The 26,324-nt window shown below is 35.2% G+C and overlaps 1 protein-coding gene across 1 annotated transcript; it reads left to right on the forward strand.

Moving 5' to 3' along the window:
* Positions 1-7,117: 7,117 nt before the first annotated feature.
* Positions 7,118-23,462, forward strand: LOC138695072 (tectonic-3-like). Its single transcript, XM_069819438.1, has 4 exons — positions 7,118-7,254; positions 7,480-7,655; positions 15,803-17,006; positions 22,377-23,462. The coding sequence occupies exons 1-4, from the start codon at positions 7,209-7,211 to the stop codon at positions 22,394-22,396; spliced, it is 1,446 nt and encodes a 481-aa protein (XP_069675539.1). The 5' UTR covers positions 7,118-7,208; the 3' UTR covers positions 22,397-23,462.
* Positions 23,463-26,324: the final 2,862 nt, after the last annotated feature.

A 26,324-nucleotide genomic window follows, 5' to 3' on the forward strand; every position in this document is an offset into this window, starting at 1 on the left:
GTAAAGATAATCATTGCCGTGTGTTTGTGGAAAGATGTAACGATTTACCTCAAGAACTGGTGAGTTCCCAAAGCAGAATCAGCTCTCAGGTATAACTCCCTATGAAGTTGATTTGAATAATTTCGAGGGAAAAATTGTCCCGGGCCGGGCATCGAACCCGGGACCTTTGGTTAAACGTACCAACGTAAGAATGGACATGTGATTACTAGGGCCCGGATTTTTATGCAATACCAATGTATGAAATACTTATGTACTTATTTATGTAAAAAAAATATGTAAAATGTCTATGCATTGAAATATGTAACATTAGAAAGATATGTGATATTATAAATAGGAGGTTTTAGGTTAAATATCGAGTAATAAAATTATCAAATCCTTCTGAAATACTGTATTTTATACATTGAGCGGCAAATACAAATTACCGATATTATAACCATTCGTAACGCGTGTGTTTAGTGGGGAGATTGATCGCTCTGTCACGGGAGGAAAACGAATTGGCAGTGAATGGTAGTGATTTAGGCCTATAGTCCTACATAAATAATGCGCCGGTAAGAGGTAATAAGAAAACCTTACGCTGATCTTGTCTTTTATCATAATATGTTGGATACGATTCCCAACTTTTTGGATGCAAGAATCACATCAGTGTAGAAAATTCTTAAACACCTTCTGCAACACTGTATCTGCAGTTTCATTCAGCACTCGCCTGACTTCATTCCCCAGCTCTTCAAGAGTATGTGGATTGTTCATGTTCAGATAAACTTTCCGTTTTAAATTCTCTCCACAGATAAAAATCACAAACGTTCAAATCTGAGGAGCGAGATAACCAATGTCTATGATTGATTACGCCTAAGTCGGTCATTAATCTGTATACTGGCACATGAGTTTTTAATTTATAATTCTTGTAAATGTTTTGTTTTGTAATTTTTAATCATTTTATATTCTGAAATTTGATTAATACTTAATTTGATGAAAGATGAGTGGAACGGAGAAAAATTCTCTCTGGAAACGGGACCTGAACCCGGGTTTTCTGCTCTACGTGCTGACGCTCTATCCACTAAGCCACACCAGATTCCCATCCCGATGTCGGCTCGAATCCTCTCAGTTTAAGTTCCATCTCTTGGGTTCTCTCTAGTGGCCTACCCTCATGCACTGCGTCATAGATGTATGACAGTGGCACAATGTCCACACATGTGCAGAGGTGCGGTCGTTAAGAGTGACTAAGTGGCCGGGATCCGATGGAATAAGAGCCGTCTTAAATCACAAAGTGATTATTGTTCGCATATCTTATATTATTATGATGTACCGAGGTATACATATGATATTTCTGTGCCAGATATTCTGCTTCATCATATCATATAACGAGTGCACCTCTGCACATGTGAGGACTTTGTGCCACTGTCATACATCTATGACGCAGTGCATGAGGGTAGGCCAATAGAGGGAACCCAAGAGGTGGAACATAAACTGAGAGGATTTGATCCGACATTAGGATGGGAATCCGGTGTGGTTTAATGGATAAAGCATTAGCACATAGAGCTGAAAACCTGGGTTAAGGTCCCGGTGCCGGAGAGAATTTTTCTCCGTTCCACTCATCTTTCATCATATGACGAAGCAGAATATCTGCACAGAAATATCATATGTACCTTGGTACATCATAATAATATATAATACTTAATTGTTAGAAAGTTATTTGCAATACTAGTTAATCCATCAACGAATGTATTGACACTGATGAACATTACTGAACAAGTAATAACTACTTCACTGTGTTAATATTGTACGTAAATTACCTTGTTGACTAGTGGTTTTTCGTCATCCTCTGAATCCTAGTGACTTCCAGCGCTATCTTATGGTTTTTAAAAATTTACAACATTAACACACTGAAATAGTTATTACTTGTTCAATAACGTTCATCAGTGTTTATACTGTATAAATGTTAAGAGAAATGTATCCAAGAATGAATAATATTTGAACTTACGAGTATAATGCAACTGACTTAAAATTGTATTGGGTAGTTTACAGTCCTCATCCCAACAAGATGCTACATAATCACATACAGTAGCCTACTTACTTACATTCCTTGTAAAGAAGTCACGAGCATTCATACATGACACTCCTAATACGGGATGAATTATCATGAAAGTGGAGTGTTTATCACTTGGAAGATAGTATGTGAGGAATGCTTACCGAATGTTACAACGTGTACTTCTAACTTAAGTGAACTCCCTCAAAGAGATATGATCTAATTTGTAATGCTCAACAACAGACTTCACAAATCACTACAGATTTCGTTATCAGACGAGTTTCTTGAATGTGTAATGATATGAATAAAGGGTTTCCGAAAACAAATGCCGATACATTTTGAGGGGCGAGACTGTGAAATATAAGTAATTTTCAGTCAAAAATCTTGTTTCTTTTTTTCTTTGTGCGAAAGAATTAATCTGTAATCTCATATTTACAAGTTGAGCATGTTTCAGTGCCCTGCAGCACTTGAAAGCATAAATGTTATGTCATATTTAAATGTGTGTGAATTTGAATTCCAAGCCAAACTTTATAAGCTGCTTTCTCAAAAATTTCTTTCAGTACATTTCGTCGTGTTCAAAGTGCAAAAAAGTGGCCAGTCCCAAAAATTTTGATAAGTATTAAAAAAAAAATGAGATACTGGTATCTATTTGAATCATTTCAGGTGTTACCCCTGCATCATATTACACAAAGTATTTGAGTCAAATTTGATTATTTAGGAGTGTTTTTTTAGATTCTACATCTTAATTACACAACTTTTAACACTACAGTATATCACTTCGGAAAACGTATTATTTGTCTTTCACGTGTTAAATTTTAGCAGGCCAAAACATGTAAACAAGGTAATTAAAATTTAACACGTGAAAGACAAATAATACGTTTAATACGTTTTCCGAAGTTTTTTAGATTTAAAATATGGATTTTATTCCACAACTTTATAAGACATTCAATTATAAATCGTCTCAAAACTTCATACATGAAGAATGACCATTTTGAATCAAAACTTCATACATTCTTCTTTATACAGAAGATCCAAATGCTCAGTTTCTTCTAAAACTTCACACGTTCATATTCCATTCTGATGTCAGCACAGAAAATGTACAATATCAGCATGGAATTTAAAGCAAACAACTCCTTATTTGGTATTTTTTCTGTAATTTTAAGGTGAATTTGTAGGTCTATATATATATATTTTTTTTTTTTGAAGTCTGAATTGACAACATTACTTCCTAGTGGCAAAACTCAATGATGTTGATGCACTACACTTCTGTGATGAAAAAAATCTTTCGTGATGAGTGGTGTGAAAATGTAGCTGTCAAGTTCTACAAGGACCTTATTTATGGTGAAATTGACATTATTCAAGAAAGTGTTGTAGAAATTAATTTTGATGAATATGGAGATCAAGATGATCTTGCTTGAAGGTGTGATGTGATAACAGAACATTCAAGTACACATATTTTCAATAACACTTAACTTAAAATATCAAAGAAGGTTAGCCCTCCATTACTACTAGTAGTAGTAATAAACATATGAAGGGGTGAGAATGATATAGTCCTAAGCCACACAAACAAAATTTTACAGGAGAGAGTATAGTCCAATGCTGTTAGACACGGTATCATAATTTCTTTGGTGTATAGGTACCGATACTTATGTCATTAGTTGAGTAATTTTTATAATATATTACTAACAGCTTCCTCATATATGTAAGAAATGGACATTGTTAAAAGTGTGCCTTTGAACTATCTCATTCTCACTCCCTCATATGTATGAGTAAAAAAATTATTATTTCAGGTTTTGATTAAATAATAAAACTATAATTTTGTTCCAGTCATTATGGTACTTATGACTGACTCAATTTTCTGTTATATTTTATGTTGCAACAGACGTTCATATTTGGAAACAATTATGATAAGTACTAAATGTACCTTGGTTGTAATGTAGAACTTAATCAGGGAAAGATTGTACTCACAAGGCAGAAATGTGCAACTTCAAAATTTAAAATTTTAGTATCCACTAAATATGTTTTATTTGTTAATTTCGAAAGTACTTAGTTTATCAGAAAACTGCCATTGTAATTCCAGGTAATCTATGGCGAATTCTCGGCCTCACCTCAAAGAATTTGATCTTACAATTTTGATGCTAGAAACATGAAATTTATACATGTTCTGTATACTATGGTTAAGGAAACACTGTTTTTTCATTTCATTTCATTTATCGTATTCCATAGATCTTACATTAGTTTTAAGATGAGGAACAAGTCGAAAATTTTAATGCTGGTACAAGATACAATTCAGATCTCCATGAGTTCACTATTTATGTATTATGGTGTTCAATATATTGCCTAATTATCTTAAAGCTTTGAAGGGCCATGAGAAAAGGTTCTGAACAGAATTAACCAAAATTCTACATAATTACATCTTCTACACAACTGATAAATTGTTGTTGTTCAGTCAGTTGTCCGAAGATAGGTTTGAATCTCATAAGTGACACCAATAAGGCATCACTTATGAGACGACTAAGCCAGGAGATCAGTTGTAGGAATAGAGTAGGATGGATGCCAATTACTTTCCCCCTCCGTTGCATACATCTCTGACTAGTAACATATTACACTAATCGGACTTCAGATGTATACAAACAGTTATTTTTCTCTGACACATATCGTCAAGTGAGATGTACTGCCTGATAATAGAAATATAGGATGTTTCAAAAAAAAAAAAGGTACCGTAACCGAAATTTTTGTGTGGTCTTTTGACTGTCTTTACACAATTATATGCTCCACATGGCGTCCGTCATTATTCATTACGTACTGCATGTGGTCAATGATATGTGTAAGCATGCCGACACATTGATCTGGAGTTATGTTCAATATCACAGATTCAATGTTTGCCTTCAGATCAAGGATATGTGGTACTGGATGAAAACACTGTTCCTTTAATATGCCCCACAGAAACGCGTCACACATCATAAGGTCCGGGCTTCTGGGAGGATATGGAAAGGCAGATACCCTGGAGATGACTCTATTTGGAAAGAGTTCCTGTAGGAACGGTAGATTACCACGGCCAATGTGTGGTGTGGCTCCGTCTTGCTGAAAGACTTGCTGCTCAAAATCCAAACCTCTGCACTCACAAAAAGTCTGTAAATCGGCATTGAAGCAGATAAGGACCTGCCTGCATCCAGCAGCATTGACAGTGAAAGTCTCACCATTATCATTTTCAATTAAATATGGGCCGACAATGCCATGACTTGAAATTGCTGACCGTACAGTGAATTTTTCAGAATTTAGCGGTTTGTGCAGATACCGATACTCACCAAGAAATCTGATGTTCTGCTTGTTAACATGGCCACTCAGGAGCATATGGCACTCATCTGACCACCACTAATTGTCAAGGCTGTGTTCATTCTCACAGAGGCAAGCCTGTAGCCGGGCACAATAAGCTTACTGCAAGCATGTGTGATAATCTGGGAGCCTTAACTCATGCAACACCTGGATCCAGTACGAGCGGACACAAGTTCCTTAATCATGCGCCACACACATGTGAGTTGTAATTGGAATTTCTTTGATATGCATCGAAAACCCCTCTTTGGTGACTACAGAACTTTCTCCATGACACAGCCGACATTCTCATTGCTCCTGGTGATGCAGGGCCTTCCTGAATGTCCCTTATTATGATTCGTCATGGACCTGTTTACCAGAATATTTCTATCCAAGACAGGATAGTCTACTTTGGTGGTGCAGGTCTCTGGAAATGGTTCTGGAAAGCGGTTGTGATGAATTTCAGGGAAGGCCCATCATTCCATCCTGTCCCGTAACTCCGGAAATAATATTCCACGCACCATGTGCATTCCAGGATGGCATAATGTGACATGTCGGCTGTCACACTCACTCACTCACTCACTCACTCACTCACTCACTCACTCACTCACTCACTCATTCACTCAACTCTACTCTGAAACATAAATAAATAAATATGCAAATAAGAACTTTCTTGTGTTAAATATTATTAACGTAATTTGTTAACATGTTTCGACCTATTTTCGGTCATCTTCGGAACTGGTCGTTGTTGGTCTTGGTGCCTCTTGTTTCCTGTGTGGTGTGTTCGAAGTGTAGAGTCAAAGAGTGTATGTGTTTTGAAATTGAGTTGTGTTTTGAGAATATCGTTGGGGTATGTTTCCGTGTGTCTGTATATTTCATATTGTTCTAGTGTGTTGAGTTTCTGGCTTTTTGGTTGGATGTGCAGTATTTCCACGTCTGTATTGATGTCTCTGTAGGTGTGGTTGGCATTTGTGATGTGTTCTGCATATGTGGAGGTGTTTTGTAATTTTGTTATGGCTGTGATGTGTTCTTTGTAACGTGTTTGAAATGATCTGCCTGTCTGTCCTATGTAGTTCCGAAGATGACCGAAAATAGGTCGAAACATGTTAACGAGATACGTTAATAATATTTAACACAAAAAAGTTCTTATTTACATATTCCGAAGTGATACAGTGTTAAAAGTTGTGTAATCAATATGTATAAATAAATAAATAAAAACACAGATCGTAAGTTACCTTACATTGTTAAAAAACATAAACTCAGGTGGAATGCTTTATAGCTCAACTAATGAAAATGCTTGTTGTGTAGGCCTATCGTATATTTTTGTGTAGCCACCAGTGTACCTCAGTCAGCAGATTCGCTTACCTACTGATATGGAGCTGTGCTCGGGCTTGGGTTAGATTTCCACTTGGGCTGATTACACGGAATACAAGAAATGAAATTAAAAAATGAAACAGTTTCAAGGGAGAAGGAACTAAAGAAATACCTATAAAAGAAAGAAGAGACAAGAGAGAAAAATAAGAAAAAAATGTAGGAAAATAAAAAAGAAACAAAAAGCACTTTCGCTTTATTTATGGGTACTGAAAGGTGATGTTGATTATCATTGCTTATAACACATAAGTGATGAAAAGAATCACCCTGCTTCGCCCCATTTAGCTACCGTGAATGAGCTCTCTAGTATGGTATAGAGCTCACTGGGTGCCAACTTTTCGTAGTGACATTTTACTTTTTGGTTCTGAATGCTATATATTGGCAGCACTGAAATTTGAGTGAAGAGTGGGGTGGTTGTTTGAAAATGGCGGTTTGACGCTTTCGTCAAAGTTGACATTAATACTTTACATTGTAATAATTATTTATTTCTTTATTTATTGTAATGGAGTCATTGGGAAAAGCATATTTTCAAAATGCGGTTTTCCTCTGTAAGTAATTATTCGTGATTTTTCCAAATAAACGCCAATCATAACCTTAAAATAAGTTAATTTGCATGTCCTCATGACATTTTCGTGGTATTAGATGTTTTGGGAAATAGGCCTATATAGTTTTTTTTATATAGTTTCAATTACATTTGGTATTTATGTAATGTGACCTACAGAATAACTGTAATTATCGTTCGAGTGTCATTTATTATTCCCTTTTAATTTCAGGTTTTATGTTCACAACCTGCTATTCAGATGTTCGTTACATAAATTGGAGCCTCGCAACTGAAAAAGGATTTTCTCACAAAGAAAGAGAATACGGCCATCCAGCTTATAACGATGTGGCAATAGTTTCTTGTGATCTAACAGAGAATTCTTGTGATATAAATTGTTGCAGCGATCAGGTATAATAGCCTACCGTATAAAGTCATCAAAATTTGATTGAACATGAATTGTATTCAGCTGGAGATTCATTACCTTAAGTGGATTAGGCCAATCTTCAGTATCGTCCCATACCACACATGCGACTGCCGTCTAATTTAAGTTTCTTTGTGGGTTAAATGAGGGGATAGCTAAGTGACATTAAGCCGAGGTATGTGACAAGGTTATTGGGCTAGTTGAGGGGATTATTTAAGTGATATGAGGCCGAGGAATTGTGTAGTATGGGAAGATACCGAAGTTTCACCTTAATTTTTACGTTTTTAGAAAGAAATTGTTGTGTCCTGAAATAATTATCCTCTACCATTTTCTACAAAACAAGAGGAGATAGAGGCCTGATCAATGTCTCTTTTTAAATCTCTTTTTATGGGCTTTAATGTGATGTGTAACATGACACGGGTTACAATATAAAAATTTTGACTAAACTAGCGCTGAGGTAGTTCCCTTCGTACTCCATTGATACACCTCTATGACAGGTTAGTTCGGTTAGTTTAGGCTTTTGTTACGCCTTGCATATACGGTCAACTGCATCTCCACAAAAAATCCTTTATACAATCAACGATTTTCACTTTCCAAATCGCCGGAACTACCTACTTCAGCACTTGTTTCACCAAAATTTTTCTTAAAAGTCAAGGAAAATTTTAAAATTCAATTTTATATAAAAATCGTACTTTTTAAATTTTGAAAAAGAAAAACACAAAACAGGACCTTCTCATTCTTCTAATTACCTCTCAACACTTTATGTGCTCTGAATATCTTACACACCTACTGATGTAATTTGCAAAGTCAGTCCCTACTTAACAACTTGCCAGGCTTATATTCTACCTGAAGATGGAAAGAAGAATATCCATAAATTATTTCCTGCATTAAACAGAAGGCTGATAGACTTGAGTTAGCAGCAGCCACTACCTCCAGCAAATCAGACAAAGACCATGTAAATGTTCTGGTGTAAACTGATGAAAGAAATGTTTTGTTCTTGTAAACTGAATTAATTTTATTAGGCCTACTGGTAGTTATCATATACAGTGAGATCAAAAACTTTTTCCTTACATTTTTTTTTTTGTACCCTACCTTGTTTTTTGACTATACTATGCAGGCTTTGCTTAATCATAAGTTTTAGTTGCCATGGTAATATTTTACACTGCATAGGTACAATCAGGACATAGTTAAAATACAGGGAAAAAGTTTTTGGTGCCATTTTACTAAAAATATAATTTACATTAACCAATATCGTATTATTTAAAACTGCTGGTATTAAATCAGCTCAGTGCAATGGCGGCTCCTGCATATTTCTTAAGAGGAGGAAAGAAATTAACAGCACTAAATGACACCTTCTTGAATGAAACATGCTACAAATTAGCCTACATGGATACATGTAAAACCAGGTAGTGTTGGGGTTGGCCTTCCCTTCTGTATAGCAATAATCTGTTCTTGTAAACTGAGTTTCCTAAATTGTCCAAAATATATTATGATTTCACTTCCATTCATTGTTGAATAATTCCACAAATTAACAATTACAAGGAAATTCACAACCTCGTAGCATTTTTCGAGCACACTACAGCATCACAATTGTTGGAAGAGACTAGCTACTAACTTGTAACCGGAACCGTTTTACGGAAATGGGAAATAATCTGAGGAAAGCGAGAACACTGCACCCACCCACGTGGTCTGTGTTGCCACATGTACATTTTACAAGTTCCGTATCACATACTTTTGAAGAATGTCAGTTCTTGTAAAGTCATACTATCATTATTGTTCAAAGCTGCCGGTGGCCGATTAATTTTTTATGTTAAAAATGATGTAGTTTGGAGTACCTACTTTCAGTTTCAAATATATTTGTACAAAACTGACAACTTGGCTGTTGCCCTATCTAGTAAACAATGAATAGAAATGAATTTCAGGGGCCAACTACGTAAAACTACTTCCTCCTTGTTTTCCATAAACCCGACTTTAACTTTCAAATATCCACAAAAGTTTCAAACCATGAATAGTAGCCTATATGAAGTGCAATGAATAATATTTTTGATTTATAATTTAAAAAAAAAAAAAGTTTACTGTCTTTCATAGCATTGCGTTAAAACTGTTCTTGTTGTGTCTCCTCCTAGATGTGTTATAGTCCGGTTGAATGCAACATCGTTAGGTGGCAGCGGTAGCGAGCTTGCTGCACGACCAGTCGGTTTCTATTTCCCGCCCATGACTGATTCATAGGAGGATCTCCTCCCTCTCCGTTCACTTACTTGCTTTAAAACTCTGCTTCTTTCTCTGGCCGCTAGTGCGCTGTTGTCTATGTGTGTGAACTGCAGTAGAGGAGGAATGGAGTGCCTTTCCTCTATACAGACAATCTCGCATCTTTCTCACAGTTTTCTACAGCACATGAGCGCGCGTCGTTTAAAACTCGATCAACCGAGTTTTTGTTATAGCTGTGAACTTAAAAATTATCGAATCTTCCTCGAATTTCAAGGCACATATTTTATTTGGTATTTACTTTCAAAAGAAGAAAATGTGAGGAGGACGTTCCTCCCTTCCCTCCCCCGAGGAACCGCCACTGGCTCAGTGGTATATGCAGGATTTTGTCAAGCGGAGACAGGAGGGAACATTATTAAAATTGTTTACAATTTACATAATCAGTACAGTAAAACCCCGATAAGACGCTGTTCAAGGGACCGGATGTAAAACGTGTATTAACCAGGACCGCGTATTAGGCGGGTATACTAATTTTGACTTACATACAGTATCTATTAGCATTTTTCTTTATTTAAATACATGATTCATGAAAGGTAATACAGTATTACCGGTACTCCATTGTGTAATTGCTGTACTGTACGTCAAAGACATTTACAATATGTACTGTACTTAATTCTTTCGAAAAAAAAAAGCCATTTATAGTTGTTTGCCGTGTGTGTGTTCTCCAAGTCCTCATGTTTACCACACTTCAGTTTCTGCGATTACATCCTGCCAATGTCGCAGCTGTAAGTTAGTGATTGATTCGCGATTTTTTATTATTGTTCTTAATGTCGATGATGGGATTCCTAATGCATCAGAGAGTTGTTTCTGAGTAAGAGTACTGTTCTCATCGTACTTTTGTAAGATTTCCAATTTTTCCCACACAGAAAAGGTTTTTCGTTTTACACTCATTGTAATCACATTCACAGACACTTCAATACACAAAAGGACAACAAACTGTCCAGCAAAAATTTCCAGAATTTCATTACGGCCGAGTGAGGAATGCTGTTTGAGAGAGAGGTTAGCAAGAGGGTGAGGTATTGTAACTGTATGTAGGCTTTAACCACGCAGGTAAGGAGTCGAATAAGAGAGCGTAACAAGAGGATGGGATATACTAAGGTATGAAGTATGAAGGTTTAAATGTGCAGGGAAAGGGTCGAATACCAATACTTTTCAGGTTAATGGCACCAGTGAGTTCAGTGACCAAGATGTTTCATTGCTGTTGCAGTACATTGCTGAAAATGACATCGAAAATATTCCACAAAAGCAGTGTATTATGCAGGACTTGAGCACAACAAATGGGATATTTTATAAATGCATTATGGGCTATATGAAATGTGCAGGGATCGGACAAAAAAAAAGCATATTATACTGGATAACATAATAAGTGGGCACGTCTTATCGCGGTTTTACTGTATTTAAAATTTTGTGTAGGCCTGTTATTATTATTATTATTATTATTATTATTATTATTATTATTATTACTATTATCATTATTATTATTATCAGCTGAGTTTCCATAGGGGAATGTGAAACTAGTTCCTGGAAGAACATTCGTGATAACATCGTCATGCTGTAGCTGCAAAGAAACATTTGCCAATGTGAAATTTTAACGAACCTCATGAGTAGAGACTGATCGCAAACTCGTGGCACCAACATGCGCGAGCTTCTTTCTGAGGCTTGGGAGTGGGGGATTCTGTGTGTGCGGGCGACTGGTTGCTCATAGAGCGTACTGTTCAAACATCTCCCAAGCAAGACTCTTGGGTGAGTCCATGTAAGTGGGTGCCAGTTCGTCTTTCGCGCAGGTGCCACGACTTTGTGATTGGGCTCTATCACAACACGACTTTTTGCTAACAAATTGTAAAATTGAGCTTTGCAGTCGCATACACATCAAAGAACCCGAAACTATAATGTAAAGTTTATATTAAAAAATATGAACTGTGAAATGCACAAAAGGTTAGGCCTAAACGAACATTTAACAATAAAGTCAGAACTCAACTAATGGACGGGTGAATACCGCACTTAAAATGAGTTTAAAATTGACAATGCACAATATTTAATAATTTGGAACTCAACGTACATCAATTCCGAGCAAGGACTCCACACCAAGACCTTCATACCCAATATACCCCATAGACTTTCCTTATCCCTAGGTCCAAGCCACATAACCACTCAATTCTTGACCAATCATGGTCACTTCAGATCATACCTGTATAAAATGAACAAATGCCCTTCACCACTCTGCAACTGTCCAGAAAAACCTCCGCAAACAGCCCTTCACCTGATAATGGAATGCTCACAATTCGCAGGATCTCGACCTAAAGCACTACGGACTACTCCTCTGCATATGGTACTCAAACTCCACTTTAACACTGTTGAGATCGCTGCCTTCCTCAAGCATATCTTCCGCACTTTGAAAGAATAATCTCATTATTACTGTATACTACACTGTAAATTTCCCCCATGATATGCCTCAGGCGAAACACGGGTTGTAACCAATTTCTTGAAAAAAAAAAAAACATCTGCACTGCATAACTGGTAAAACAACCTTTTCAATGTGTTTCATAACAAGTTAAATTTCATATTGCGTCAGCTTCATTTTATTATAAGGCCGATACTAGGTGGTAGGTCTCTCTATAATAAAGATAGCATTGTTATAATTCGAACGTGCCACAGCACCAAGCACATATTGAAGGAGGTGTAGGAGGTTATGTCTATGTAGATTTTGTTACTCTGACAGTGAAAATTAGAGAAGGGGGAACGATTGTGGATAAAAGAAATACTCAAATCTAAATATGTCTTTTTTTTTTTAAATTCAAAAAAGGGGGGGGGGGTTCAAACTCGATAAATTCCCCCTTGTGTACGCCCCTGAGTCAGCTAGATTTGTCCAAAGCTAGATCGCATAATATGCTATTTCTCCTTACATGTGAAACATACTCTTTGTATGATCTGCCCCCATTATGATCCCAAAATGAAACTTTGCGAGGTGTAAGATAAATTTCCAATTTTTATATTTACATTTCATACTATGTTCTGGTCATGAGACAATCATATACGGTACTTTGTCTTTTGGGGATTTATTTCCAAACCTATCTCATTAAATAATTAATAATAATAATTATTATTAAATAATTAAATTTTGCTTCAAGAAAAATTCCTGTGTTTTTTCTAATAGTTGTGGATTTTCTCGTAACATATTCACATCATTCACATAAATAATCAACTGATGTAACCCGTTCAATTCTAAACCCTCCCTGTTTTCCTGGACTTTCCTAATGGAATATTTTGGAGCAAAGTTAAAAAGTAAAGGTGATAGTGTATCTCCTTGCTTTAGATCACAGTGAATTGGAAAGGCGTCGGACAGAAACTGGCCTATACGGATTCTTCTCTATGTTTCACTGAGACACATTTTAATTAATCGAACTAGCTTCTTGTGAATACCAAATTCAATAAAAATATTATATAAAATCTCTCTTAACCGAGTCATATGCCTTTTTGACCTCTATGAAAACTGATGTACTGTGCTCTTATACTCCCAAATTTCTTCAATTTCTGTCGAATACAACAAATCTGATCAGTAGTTGATCTATTACGCCTAAAACCACATTGATGATCCTCAATAATTTCATCTACATATAGAGTTAATCTTCTCAAAGAATGTTGGACAGAATTTTGTACAATGTCAATAAAAGTGAAATATTAAAAAAACTACTTTTAACATCTCTGTTAGCTCATTCAGCTGTATTGTTTTTACACAGTTTAAAGTATTAAAAGACTCATTGTATTTACACACTAAAAGTATTCAGAAGAGTGAATTTTTTTAAGCAGCTGTTCTCTGCATTCCCAATGTTGCAACAAATTCCTGACATGACCTATTCGACCTAGTTAAGATAACAAGCATGGCTCGAATAGTTTCTAAACTCATTCTGAATTTTTGGGATGTCCAGACCATGTTCACTAAAGAAAAAACTGTCTCCACTCAAGCATTACTCCAAGAAAGACACAGAAATAGTTCAATAAATTTCTGTATTTGTGCACAAAGAATCATTTTCTCAGAGAAAATTGAAAAAATGTCTGTTTTGTGCAAAGAGTAGCGTGCAAACTAACATGGCAGCATCCAGAGAGAAGAAGGCATTTTGTGTGTCCTGAAATTCTTTTGTAAATGTTTTCGGAGAATTCTCCAGACAGTTGTTTGTGGAAGTTGAAGCTCTCGACTTGTCAGATAAGCAGATTTCTGTGGGTTTCTTTGAAAAGCTTTGCTGATCTGGTGGATCTGATCACAGTCTTGTCGGACACTAATGTATTACCCTTTGCACAGACAACCTGTAGCCACAAACTGACTGTACCATTTATGAATGCTTTTCTCCGTCAGTGGGCCTCTCTAAAATTTCGTTCGGTCATAACAGACCTTGTCTCGTAGAATTTCAGAAAGCAGAATGCCTTCTCCTGTCCGCATGCCGCTATGTTGATTTGTACACTCCTAGCATGAAATGTGAAACTAACTGTGTGCAAACTATTCCAACAAAAACTTGTAGACTTATAGCACAGGTTTACACACAAATAATGATATATTCCATACATTCCCCACAATAAAATCATGAAACTAGAGAGTTCTTTTTTGGATAACACTGTACTTTTTGAGTTATCATTAGGGACCGAATTTTTATGTAATTACATATTATATTCCTTTCAACCTAACTGTATATAAATAACAAATCTTTGCGAATCTTGTAATTACCATTAATATAACAAATTTGATACTACATATTTTTACATATTTACCCCACATTACACATTATGGCTTGATATTACATAAATCTACATATTTAGGGGGTTTATTCATTTTTACTTCTCTAAAAGGGGGAAAAAAAAAAAAACTTCTGCTAGAGAAGTTTACAATTTGAAATACACAGATTTAAAAAGTCTTTTTACCTACCCAAGAACAGATATATTTCGGCACGAAACATAACTTCCTTAGTTCCAGGCAAACAACAGTTTGTAAATGCCTATAGTTTGAGGTTTTAGTAGGTACTTTGTTTCTTACAGGGAGCAGCTAAAATGCATGTGTCCCACATCTACTCTTATTTACTCCTAATCCAGTAAAGCGAAACAGTGCTTGCAGTACTGTTGTGTCATTCACTTCACTCAGTTCTCTAGTTTTAGTACTTACAGTATAAAGTGCAAGTGAGTTTATCTACTGCTTTTAACTAACTAAAATGGCCCCTGTATCTTCAATCCTAACGACAAAAATGAAATCATGGATTGCAATGGACAAAGGTTTCACTACAGATGGAAAAATTGCAATGTGTCAAGTATATGGTAAAAAATTCGGGTGCTCTATGGAATCACAACTGGAAAGTCTTACCTATCCTATACCTGCCACATATTGATATTAAATATTTTCATGATTTTACATATTTTGGTACATATTCAGCTTATTTTTCTTACATAAATATGTACATATTTCACACCGTGATATTACATAAAAATCCGGTCCCTAGTTATCGTGTAAATGCTGTCTGGCTGAACACAATACTTAAAAAATTTTCATAATTAAAAAAAAATGTTAGGCTTTCAAAAATATTAAATTTGCTCAGTGATGTACAGATAGTATTAAGTTTGCCAATTTTTATTTCTAAAGGACCTACCGATTCTGAAGAAAAACATGTTAAAATACCAATAAAATTGTAACTAGCAAAAGGTGTAGATCCAGCTGAAAAGAATAGCTGGAGAATGTAAACCCACCATAACCGGTTCCCTGTCATTACAGAGCATGTGACCTTGCATGACTGTTTACATTTTACAGCTATCCATTGCACCGAGTGTACTTTCCCCCTTAAAAGACCTGTTAAAATAGTTCACATATTTATTTTTGTTTTTTGTGTTGTAGGATTGCTCACTGGAACAAAAAGATGCCTTCAAGTGTATAGAAGATTTTCAAGATCATCAGGAAAGAGGGAGTTTGAGAGAAAAGAGCTGTGCATATGTTTCTGAACATGAACAAATTGGTTGGCAGAGTTTTCTGTGTTACGTTGCGAAAAATACTCCTTATTTGGGTGAATATTTTGTTACACAGAAGAAGATTGAAAATCTTGCATTGTTTGGTGACTTAATGACTCATAAAACGGGCATATTTAATTTTCAGAAGAAAACTGAAAGTAAAGAAAAAGACGTTGACTCATTAGTGTACTATAAATTTGGTTCGCCAATAAAACTCTTGACAATGAACGTAGATGGGACATTGATAAGTGGGCCAAGATACCTTGAAATGCCGTCAAATATGTTTTATACAAATGGTGGTAGGTGTATAGATAGTTCTCCTGTACGTTATCTTGTAAATCGTCAATCAAATTGTATGCAGACTATCACAAGAAAGAATTGTGAAGATGGTATCAACTCTCAGTTAAGTGCATATCAATACATGATCAGTGACTCAATTGGTAACCATTCATTATTTCCTCATGTGGCTATGGATGGTCGTGGCCGGAACTCTACACAAACAGAAATACAATTTTTGTGCTTTAATAACGGTTCGAATTACATAACATTTTCAAAAAATATTTTTAATCCTAATATGAGTGTCATGTTAGACCCTGTACTACAAGATGAACAGACTGTTTCATTAGAGTGTTCAGGTTCTGTTGAAGAAGTTATGACGACTTCTTATGATGTGGAGAAAGAAATTTGTCAGAATGTTTTAATATCTGTGTCTTATGATTTTGTATGGAAAGGTACAGAAATACAGACTTTGCTAGTAACATATATAATAGCAGATGTACCAGTAACTCCAGTTGCTTTTCTTGCATTAAAAACCAAAATCCCAAAATCAGACCAGAGGGTGGATCTGCTGAAAATGTTCACCAAGCCTGAAGATCTTACTCGTGTTCAACTTCACGTGTCTCAAAAATTTGTTGCCAAATTCAGACATATCTCTGCTGATCAGAGCTGGGATGACAACGCGACTGTTGCTGAAGAAGAACTTCAACTGTTTTCTGGAAATCCTGGTTACGACATTGGAGGACCTGTGATAGCCCTCTCCAAAAATGAGTCATCATTTTCTTACGAGGATGGCCTCCTAGCAGTATGGGGAAATGGTGAGTACACATTATGGTGATACTTACGTCATTAAGTAGCATTAAAACTCTGCTAATGTTGTGTTACTAATTATAATGGACTAGCCGTACCCTTGTGCTCCGCTGCACCTGTTAGAAATAAATATAAAGTAATTACATAATTAAAATAGGACGTTTGATCCAGGGAACAACTTTTACAACAGCGCAAGATAATCTGCTTCGCTCATTACCCAATTTTTTTTTTTGTATTGCATTTATTGCATATATATTTTATGTGTTTTAACATGATTCAATTGAGCATAGTTAAAATTTGAATTACAAAATAATGGATTGCTAAGCTAACGTACTATTACTGCATACTAAATCAATACACTCTCGTTGTTCGTTAATTCTCTGAGATTAAAATAGTGTATAGGCCTATAAATATTATTTTACGAAATACAGAAAACGAATGTACAAAATAGCCTATCAAATTTTCTGTGCATAAGAAGCTATTTTAATCTTACCTGTCCTCGATTTACTCAGACGTTACTGTAATAACATTATAGCATTATGTCCGTCTAGAGAAACTACACTTTCCAATGGTGAAATAATAATTAATTATACAAATCGGTTAATTCAGCTTCTGATATTACTTCATACAAACACAGAAACATTATCTGTAGGCTATGTTTAATAGCTTTAGATTGTTGATGTCCAAGGCCCCTTTTTTGATTGTTGTTGTCCAAGGCCCCTTATAGACGAAGTCATTTGTTCTTAATTCATTGCACCGTCTTAGATGGCGTTATTTTAATTTTAAAACTCATTTATCTCATTAAATATCAGTCCTATCAAAATTTTGTAAAGAATAAAACTTATCGGAAATCATTTTTAAAGAAACTTTTGTTATCTAACTTTTTTCACAAAAATCAATAATAAGCTAGATATTTCGATTCATTTAATTCAGGTCCCCTTATAACCCCCCTTTTAAATAAAGTATTTTGAATGCCATATAGCCTAAAATCTAAGTTACAACGAACTTAATTTATATTCCAATTTTCATGTAAATCGGTTCAGCCATTATCGCGTGAAAAGGTAACAAACATACAGACAGACATACAAACAAAAATTTCAAAAAAGCGATTTTCGGTTTCAGGGTGGTTAATTATATATGTTAGGACCAATTATTTTTGGAAAATCGAAAATTACCAGAAAAATTTCGGCTACAGATTTATGATTAGTATAGATTATCATACAATTTATAAATAAAATACAGTACCGTATATAGTGGACTATATCATTTATTGATCTTAAACATAAAGTTACATTCATTTTCTCTTTATATGAACATTCAGGTGATTTCCAAAATGAATAATTTCCCAAATTAACTTAAGGATAGGTTTAAGATATTTTGAATTCATAATCAATGCATCAAGAATAGGCTTGACAGCCTGTTTCGTCATCAGTCCATCTTCCAACAGGTTTACCGACAATTCTTTTCCCTCGTGGTTTATATGAAAATAGGCCTATTTCTTTAGGCTGTATATAGTGGAATATATCATTTATTGATCTTAAAACATAAAGTTACATTGATTTTCTCTTTATATGAACATTCAGGTGACTTCCAAAATTAATCATTTCCCAAATTAACTTAAGGATGGGTTCCAGATATTTTGAATTCATCATCAGTGAATCAAGAATAGGCTTGCAGCCTGTTTCGTCATCAGTTCATCTTCCAACAGGTTTACCTACATTTCTTCTCCCTCGTGGTTTATATGAAAGTATTTCTTTAGGTAATCTAACTACTTCTATTCAATCAACGCGTTGTTTCCATTTTAGTCTATTTTATTTTATTTTATCATTTATTGGGAAAATATTTAGAGATTTGCTTTAAACATTTCCATTTCATATTTTGTCCATATTTGTAGAACCGTGCACACTTAAAAAGGAATTTCATTTTAGCGGCTTGTATTTTATTTCTCCTTCTCTTCCCATAGCCTATGGTATGCTGCCATATAAGCGCGAGCATTGCTACAGAGAGTAGTAACATAACAGGATCTCTTATCTACATTTCCCCTTTAATGTTCTTCTAATGACTACGTTTGCTGATTGGTAATTTCGGAGTTTATTTATATCTTCTAATAGTAGGCCTATATATCACAACTTAGCCTAGCTAAATACAGTATGACTCTTGTTCCTATATCGTATTTTCTGTAGTTAGCCTATTTAGCTCTATTTAATGTTCTTCTAATGACTACGTTTGCTGATTGGTAATTTCGGAGTTTATTTATATCTTCTAATAGTAGGCCTATATATCACAACTTAGCCTAGCTAATTAAAGTATGACTCTTGTTCCTATATCGTATTTTCTGTAGTTATTTAGCTCTATTTAAGGGAACACATTTGTTAAAATTGGTGAATATTCAGGGTTGGTAAATATGATTGCATCCCAGCCAAATATCATAAAATTACAGAATTTGAAACTGGAATTCATCAAGCATTGACAGCTGTGGTGAAAATTATATTTGAATGTCTTTATTTGTTTTAGAATAATGATTGAGGAAGTGTAATATAGATCTATATTTGGAAAAAACATTTTAGACAATTTAATATTGAAGGTAATGATTAAGAAAAAAAAAATAGCCTATTTATTGAACGAATAGGTAAAAGATTTTAGACTATGTTGTTGATGTAGGTCTTTAAAACATTCCAGTAAAAGAATCATGCAGACATTAAATTAATTGTATATTTTATTATGTAGGGCCTAGATGCTTTACGGTTGAAAAAAAAAAAACCTGTGCAAATTTAATATTATTTTTACAGGTATAGGCCTAATAATTATTAGCTATTTTAATATTCTGAATAGCGTTTTATAAAGTATAATGTATGTATAGCAATATCCCGAATTTAAAAGGAAACTTACAAATTAAACCAAACCCTTTAACTCTATTAAATATAACTTAGAATATAATCTAAATTTAACAGAAGAAATACTGAAATCAGAAGTAAGCACTGAAATAATGAAACAATTGTCTTTAGAGACAATTAATATTAGGTACCCTCCACAAAACTGGCTTCATTTATACACCGACGGATCCTTGATCTCCAGAGAACAAGGTGCCGGTGCAGGTGTTACGTGTTGTCTCTTCTCACTTTATAGATCTCTTGGATATGGAACAACAAGTTTTGATGGAGAAATCGTTGCAATAAGTGAAAGTCTCAGGAATCTTCTATTTCACATCAATAAATTTAAAATGCAGTTATATTGTCAGACTCCAAAGCAGCTATTCTATCAATAGTCTCTAAACACACACATTCATCTCAAACAGCAGAAATAACTAAAATGCTCTCTCAATTAATATCACTCAATAAAAGAATTGTATTGCAATGGATACCATCCCATTGTGGAATCCTGGGAAACGAGAATGTGGATGCACTAGCAAAGAAGGGCAGCACTACTACTTACAAACCTATTACTAAATTTACATATTACTCTGTGAAAAGATTTATTAAATCTACATACTTAGACTTCAACAAACAAAACTTGATAACACAATCCCAAGGGGAAAAAATTGAACTCTCTGCATCATAATCCACAGTTAATTCCCGATTTACCACGAAAATCGTCTGTAGCTGCATTTAGATTGGCAACAGGCCATGATTGTTTGGCCAAACACCTGCATAGAATTGGAATATATCAGTCCCCTAACTGCCCATTGTGCAACTCAAACCAAGAAATGGATTCGGAACACCTCAAAATCTGTGCTTCAGTGGCTGACCATGATAATATCTTTGAAAAATATTTGAGTGCAAGAGGTCAAATGACTTTATTGTCAAATGCCTGGCATTAGAAAACAACAACAACAATGTATGTATAGTAAGCATGAAAAGGTTTCTTTGTTTAGCCTTTATAATAGCTGAGATATAAAAACAAATGAATTTCACAAAATTTTGTAGTCCAGTGGTGTACCTCCCCACCTCCTCTCCTTAAACAAGACGACAAATATTCAATGGATATTGTCTCACACACAAATACGGTAGGGATGCATTTGTACATTACCTAGGAATAAAGGAAAAATTCCTTTAACAAAGTCATATATAGGCCTATCTGATACGAACTCTATATTTTTAAACAGCCTTTGAAAAATCAAGAAAAAGAATGGTAGGGGGCCTACCAGTGTTTCTACTATGGTAACTCCTGCACAGCACTGTTATTTAGCAGAACTGCTCCACTTAATCAACATAAGAGGTATACTACATTTCATGATATTGATCATCCAACCATCAAGACAGAAAAAAATAAACGTTTATGACCATTTCAAATCTCTAACTTAAGTGCTAGACAAAAAGGATAACATCTAAAATTAGCACCATTGTAGTAGAAAGGGGAAAGAAGACAACTGATGATAGCACCATTAAGATATATAGATCATATGCGGAGACAAAGAGAAAAGCAGAAATAGGAAAGATTGGGGAATGCTGGGTTTGCGGTGAAAGAACTGCCCTTGGTCGGAAAACTATGAATGAATTAATCGCATATTTTATAAGTTTTTCAATAAAACAATATACAACAATATCTTTGAACACACTATTTCATTATTTGCATTCAGGCATCAAAGTGAGATTTTTGCTATACTAAGTTTTGTAGAGGGAATTGACCCACATTTAAAGTACCAGTATGTAGATTGCTTTTCGAATCTTCATTTTGGGTGATAATCTAATTAAATTTTTACTACATGACAGTACAATGAATCATCTTCACTTTCGTGTACTACGTAGTAAATGTGGGAATAATTGACCATGTGTCAGTAGTTGACCATTTCGAAGGAAAAATGTTAAAATAAGCTTGAATGTGGTTTAAAAATTTAAACAGTAGCGCGAAAGTAAGCTTCTGCCATCTGGTGGTAAACACTCAAAACGCTGCGCAAAAGAATTGCATTCTGACCTAAGATGGCTGACACTGAATCTTAACCTGCAGTTCTGTTGTATTGTTTTTGAAGTTTTCTTCCACAATTTGCTAAGGAGACATTGCAAATAAGGCTAGTTTTAAACGGTAAATACATTATATTTCAATGTTAAATAATTATGCATCAAAATAGGCATGTTTGATATTAATTAAGAGATATTTATCGTCTGTTTACTGTACACCAGGAGTTAGTTAGGGAGGTGGTCAAGTAATGAATAAAAAATTTACAAATTTTCAATAATTGACCATCCTGGTCAATTACTCAGTGATATCAGTTTTTGTTTAAACTCTTCATAATTGTCCCGTTTGTTGTTTAATAGTATACCAAAACGTTTTATATAATTTTTAATGTAATTGATTAGATTCATCTAATAGATGACCAGGTGGTCAACTACTAGAACAATGGTGTGTCAACTTATGAATCTATTTTGTTTGTATTGCTACAGATCAATTATGCCTGCCATAAAAGGCCACTTCCGCCATTATACAGAGGAGACGATGAGGGAAGCTATCAATGATGTACGAACTAACAATACTCCAATTCGGACAGCAGCAAAAAAATATGGAGTTCCAAGAATTACACTGAAATATAAAGTGGAAGGCAAATCACCCATTGAAAGAAAAATGGGACCCCAAACCATCCTAAGTCTTGAGGAAGAAACCATTCTTGCGAACTGGGTCTTAAAAATGGCAGAAGCAGGGTTTCCCGTAACTGTGAAGCAACTTCAGGATAGTGTTCAACGTTTGATGACCGACCTTAAGAGAGAGAATCCCTTTGTTGACAATCGTCCAGGAAGAACATGGATCCAAGGCTTTCTGCGGAGAAATAGTAATATATCTCAACGAATAAGCCAAAACCTGACAGTGTCTCGGGCATCAGTGACACAGGAAAATATTTTGGGCTGGTTTGTAGAAGTAGAAGATTACTTAAAAGCAAATAATCTATTCCAAGTACTGACGGACCCCTCGCGAGTCTTCAATTGTGACGAGACAGAATTTTTTCTTAATCCGAAAGGAAACAAAGTCCTTGCAAGAAAAGGAAATAAGACAATTTACCAACAAGTCAATTCGGATGAAAAGGAGTGTCTCAGTGCTTATTACTGGAAGTGCCAATGGTAGTGTTGTAACTCCTTTAGTGGTCTACAAATATGAACGTCTTCCTCCTGAAATAACACTTAATTTTCCTTCTCATTGGGCACTTGGAAAAAGTGATTCGGAGTGGATGCAGTCTGAATTATTTTACGAATTCTTGGCAAACTTCTTCCACCCTTGGCTAAAAGAAAATAATTTAACACTTCCTGTTATATTATTTGTAGATGGACATGTTTCACATTTGAGTCTGCATACGAGTCAGTTCTGCGACCAAAATGGAATTATTTTGGTGGCTTTATATCCTAATGCCACTCACATCCTATAACCAATGGATGTTGCTGTGTTTCGTACTTTAAAAGAAAATTGGAAGCGACAAGTCCATGAGTGGCGTATCAACCATTTAGACAACCCCATTTTGAAAAAAAAAGATTTTGCAAAACTGCTGAAAGAAGTTGTAGATAAGCATGTTACTCATTCTGTGTTGGCCAATGGCTTCCGCAAATGTGGACTCTATCCTTGGGATCCGACAATACCTAGAGTTTCAGGACATGAAAGTTGCAGTGCCAGGCAAAAGAATGATGTGCAGAATGACTTTCATGAACGTTTGAAATACATCAAGCAGGGATTCCAATTTCTGAATGAGGGTATTGGAAAAGAAAAGTTGGAATTATTTGAGCGATCTGCACATGATTGGGAAGGAGATCCTTCTGACCGATCACTTTTTCTGTTGTGGAAGAAAACTGAATTGGAACTTAAAAGTCTGAGCACTAGATCTGAACAAACCGTTTTCAATGACAACACTCTTGAAGAGGATGTGGATACTACTGTTTCCAGACCAATCAATAATCTTCAGGGAAGTGTAACACTCGAACAATATACTCCAAAAGCCACTCCCATAGTTGAAGGCAGTGACGATACCGTCATTACAGGACCAATGGATGAAGAGGAAGAAGATACAACCACTTGTGGACCATTGTATGTATCAATGACTAGTGCAACTTCTGAACTCATTGCTTCAAATGACTCCATTACTGTCCCCAGTTCAACGAATATACTGACAGATGCTCTGAAAGACACTTCCATGGTTGAAGACAATGAAGATGTCGCCATTCCAGGACCATCAAATGTACCATCTCCATTGAAAAAGTATATGTTCTGTCCCACTGTTGACAAGAAAAAACCACAGAAGAAACAGCCAAAAGAAAAATTACCTGCTATAGTGTCTGGGAAACTTGGCCGAAAGTATTTCCAAAATAAAATGAACAAAAAGAATGAGATAGAAAGATTGAGAAAAGAAAGAGCAGCTGAAAGAGAGAGAAAGAAGGAAGAGAAAATGAAAGAGAATGAGAGAAAAGCAAAGAAGAAGGAAAGTAAACCCAGAGCGAAGAAACAGAAATGGCATGAAGAGTCCGATTCAGAATCATCTATTTCCATTCCTGATCTGAGTGATGGTGAAGGTTCTGACTGGAACAAAGTTTCTTCTGACGAAGATGATACAATTACTCTGGAAAAAAATGATTTCGTAATTGTGGAATATGAGGGGAGCTATTTTCTAGGGAAAATAGTGGAAATTGTGGCCGATGGTTATGAGATAGTCACTATGGTTAAGAGTGGTCTTTCTTCTTACCGGTGGCCTGATAAAGAAGATAAGCTTACTTATACGAGGGAGCAAATAAAAAAGAAAATCCAGTGTCCAAACTTGTGTACTCGCCGTGGCTCATATCTTATACCAGAAATGAACATTTACTCATCATTTTGTATGTAAGAAAATGTTGTAATGTTGTGTGTTTACTACAGGAATACTCGTTTTAAATGTGTCATTGATGTGTTATAATTACTGCAATAAAATAACAAATATTTTATGATCATTGCTGTCGTTTTCCTCTCCATGTACATATGGTCAACCACTAAAACAATGGATGGTCAAATACTGGGAAAAAAAAAATTTAGATGGTCAATTACTAACATAAAATTGTATTTTGAAAAAACCGCTAGAAAAACTAGAAAAAAAAAGTACTTGTGAAATATTTATCAACCATGTGCTGGCAGAAAGTGTGGCAAGTAATTTGGGCTGTTAGCATTATATAACTGACTAATATTTACAAGGATATGAGAGCCTATACGATTTTTTTTCCTTAAGAGGTCAACCACTGGTTCATTTACTTATAGGCCAAGTAGCTTCTTAATTCATTTTTTCAACATCATATTTGTAACATTTAGGTCTGTGGGTTGCAGAGAGTAGTGAAGTGCATTCCATAACCTCTCCTACTCAAATCTCATCCTCACCTTCCCGTGGTGCAACCTGTTCTGAACAAACGAGGCTCTGGGAACAGAGTCACAGCAGTGTAACTTTTCCACAAAAATGGAGGAAATGTGATTTCATCATGCTAAACTTTCATGGCATGCATAAATGTCCCATAAGTTGTGAAGAGGGAATATATGGCTCGGTGAAGTTGTCTGACAATCCTGTATGTGATATAACTTAACCGCCATATTGTGTATGACATAACAACAATATTATAAAATAAGAGTACTATGACAAATTAATATAATCAATGTTTAAATCTAGAAATGTACACCCATATACCAATATCGGATTATATAAAACAATGATACCTCTGATACTAACATATGGATAAGTGAAAATCTGATATATACGTTTGAAAGAAAGATACTTAGGAGAATATTTGGGCCCATTAATGATCATGACACCTGGAGAATCAGATATAACAAAGAAGAGGAAAATTGATACAACTCCAACATAATACACATCATCCTAAGAAAGACTAAACGCAAACAAGAAAATGCAACACAAACACAAGAACTAAACAAATACATCACACTAAGATACGAAAACAAGAACACATATAAGATTGCATCATCTTTCAAGAAACTAAAATACAGCATTGCATACAGAACACACCAAAAACATCTTAACACACAGACAAGACACACAAACAAATACAACTTAACAGTAGTATACAAACTATCATGCAACAGTTGTAATGATTTCTACATTGGACAGACTGGAAGATCATTTCAAACACGTTATAGTGAGGGTCACATAAGAACAGTTCCTCTAAACAGCAAATATTGCCGTCTTGTCAGTGTTGCCAAACTGTTTCCAGATGTCACCATATGAAGTAAAATCACGATCCTACGTGCTGAATGACTTATTTACTTGCCGTACTTTACCTTTATGTTGGAAGGATATTCTAAGTAATTCAATAATTTGTAGCACATTTTCGTAAGCAAACTATACGAAAAAGAGATCAACATGTTAGGTATTTTGTCTGGCAATA

This window comes from Periplaneta americana, chromosome 1, assembly GCF_040183065.1.
Source record: "Periplaneta americana isolate PAMFEO1 chromosome 1, P.americana_PAMFEO1_priV1, whole genome shotgun sequence".
NCBI lineage: Eukaryota > Metazoa > Arthropoda > Insecta > Blattodea > Blattidae > Periplaneta > Periplaneta americana.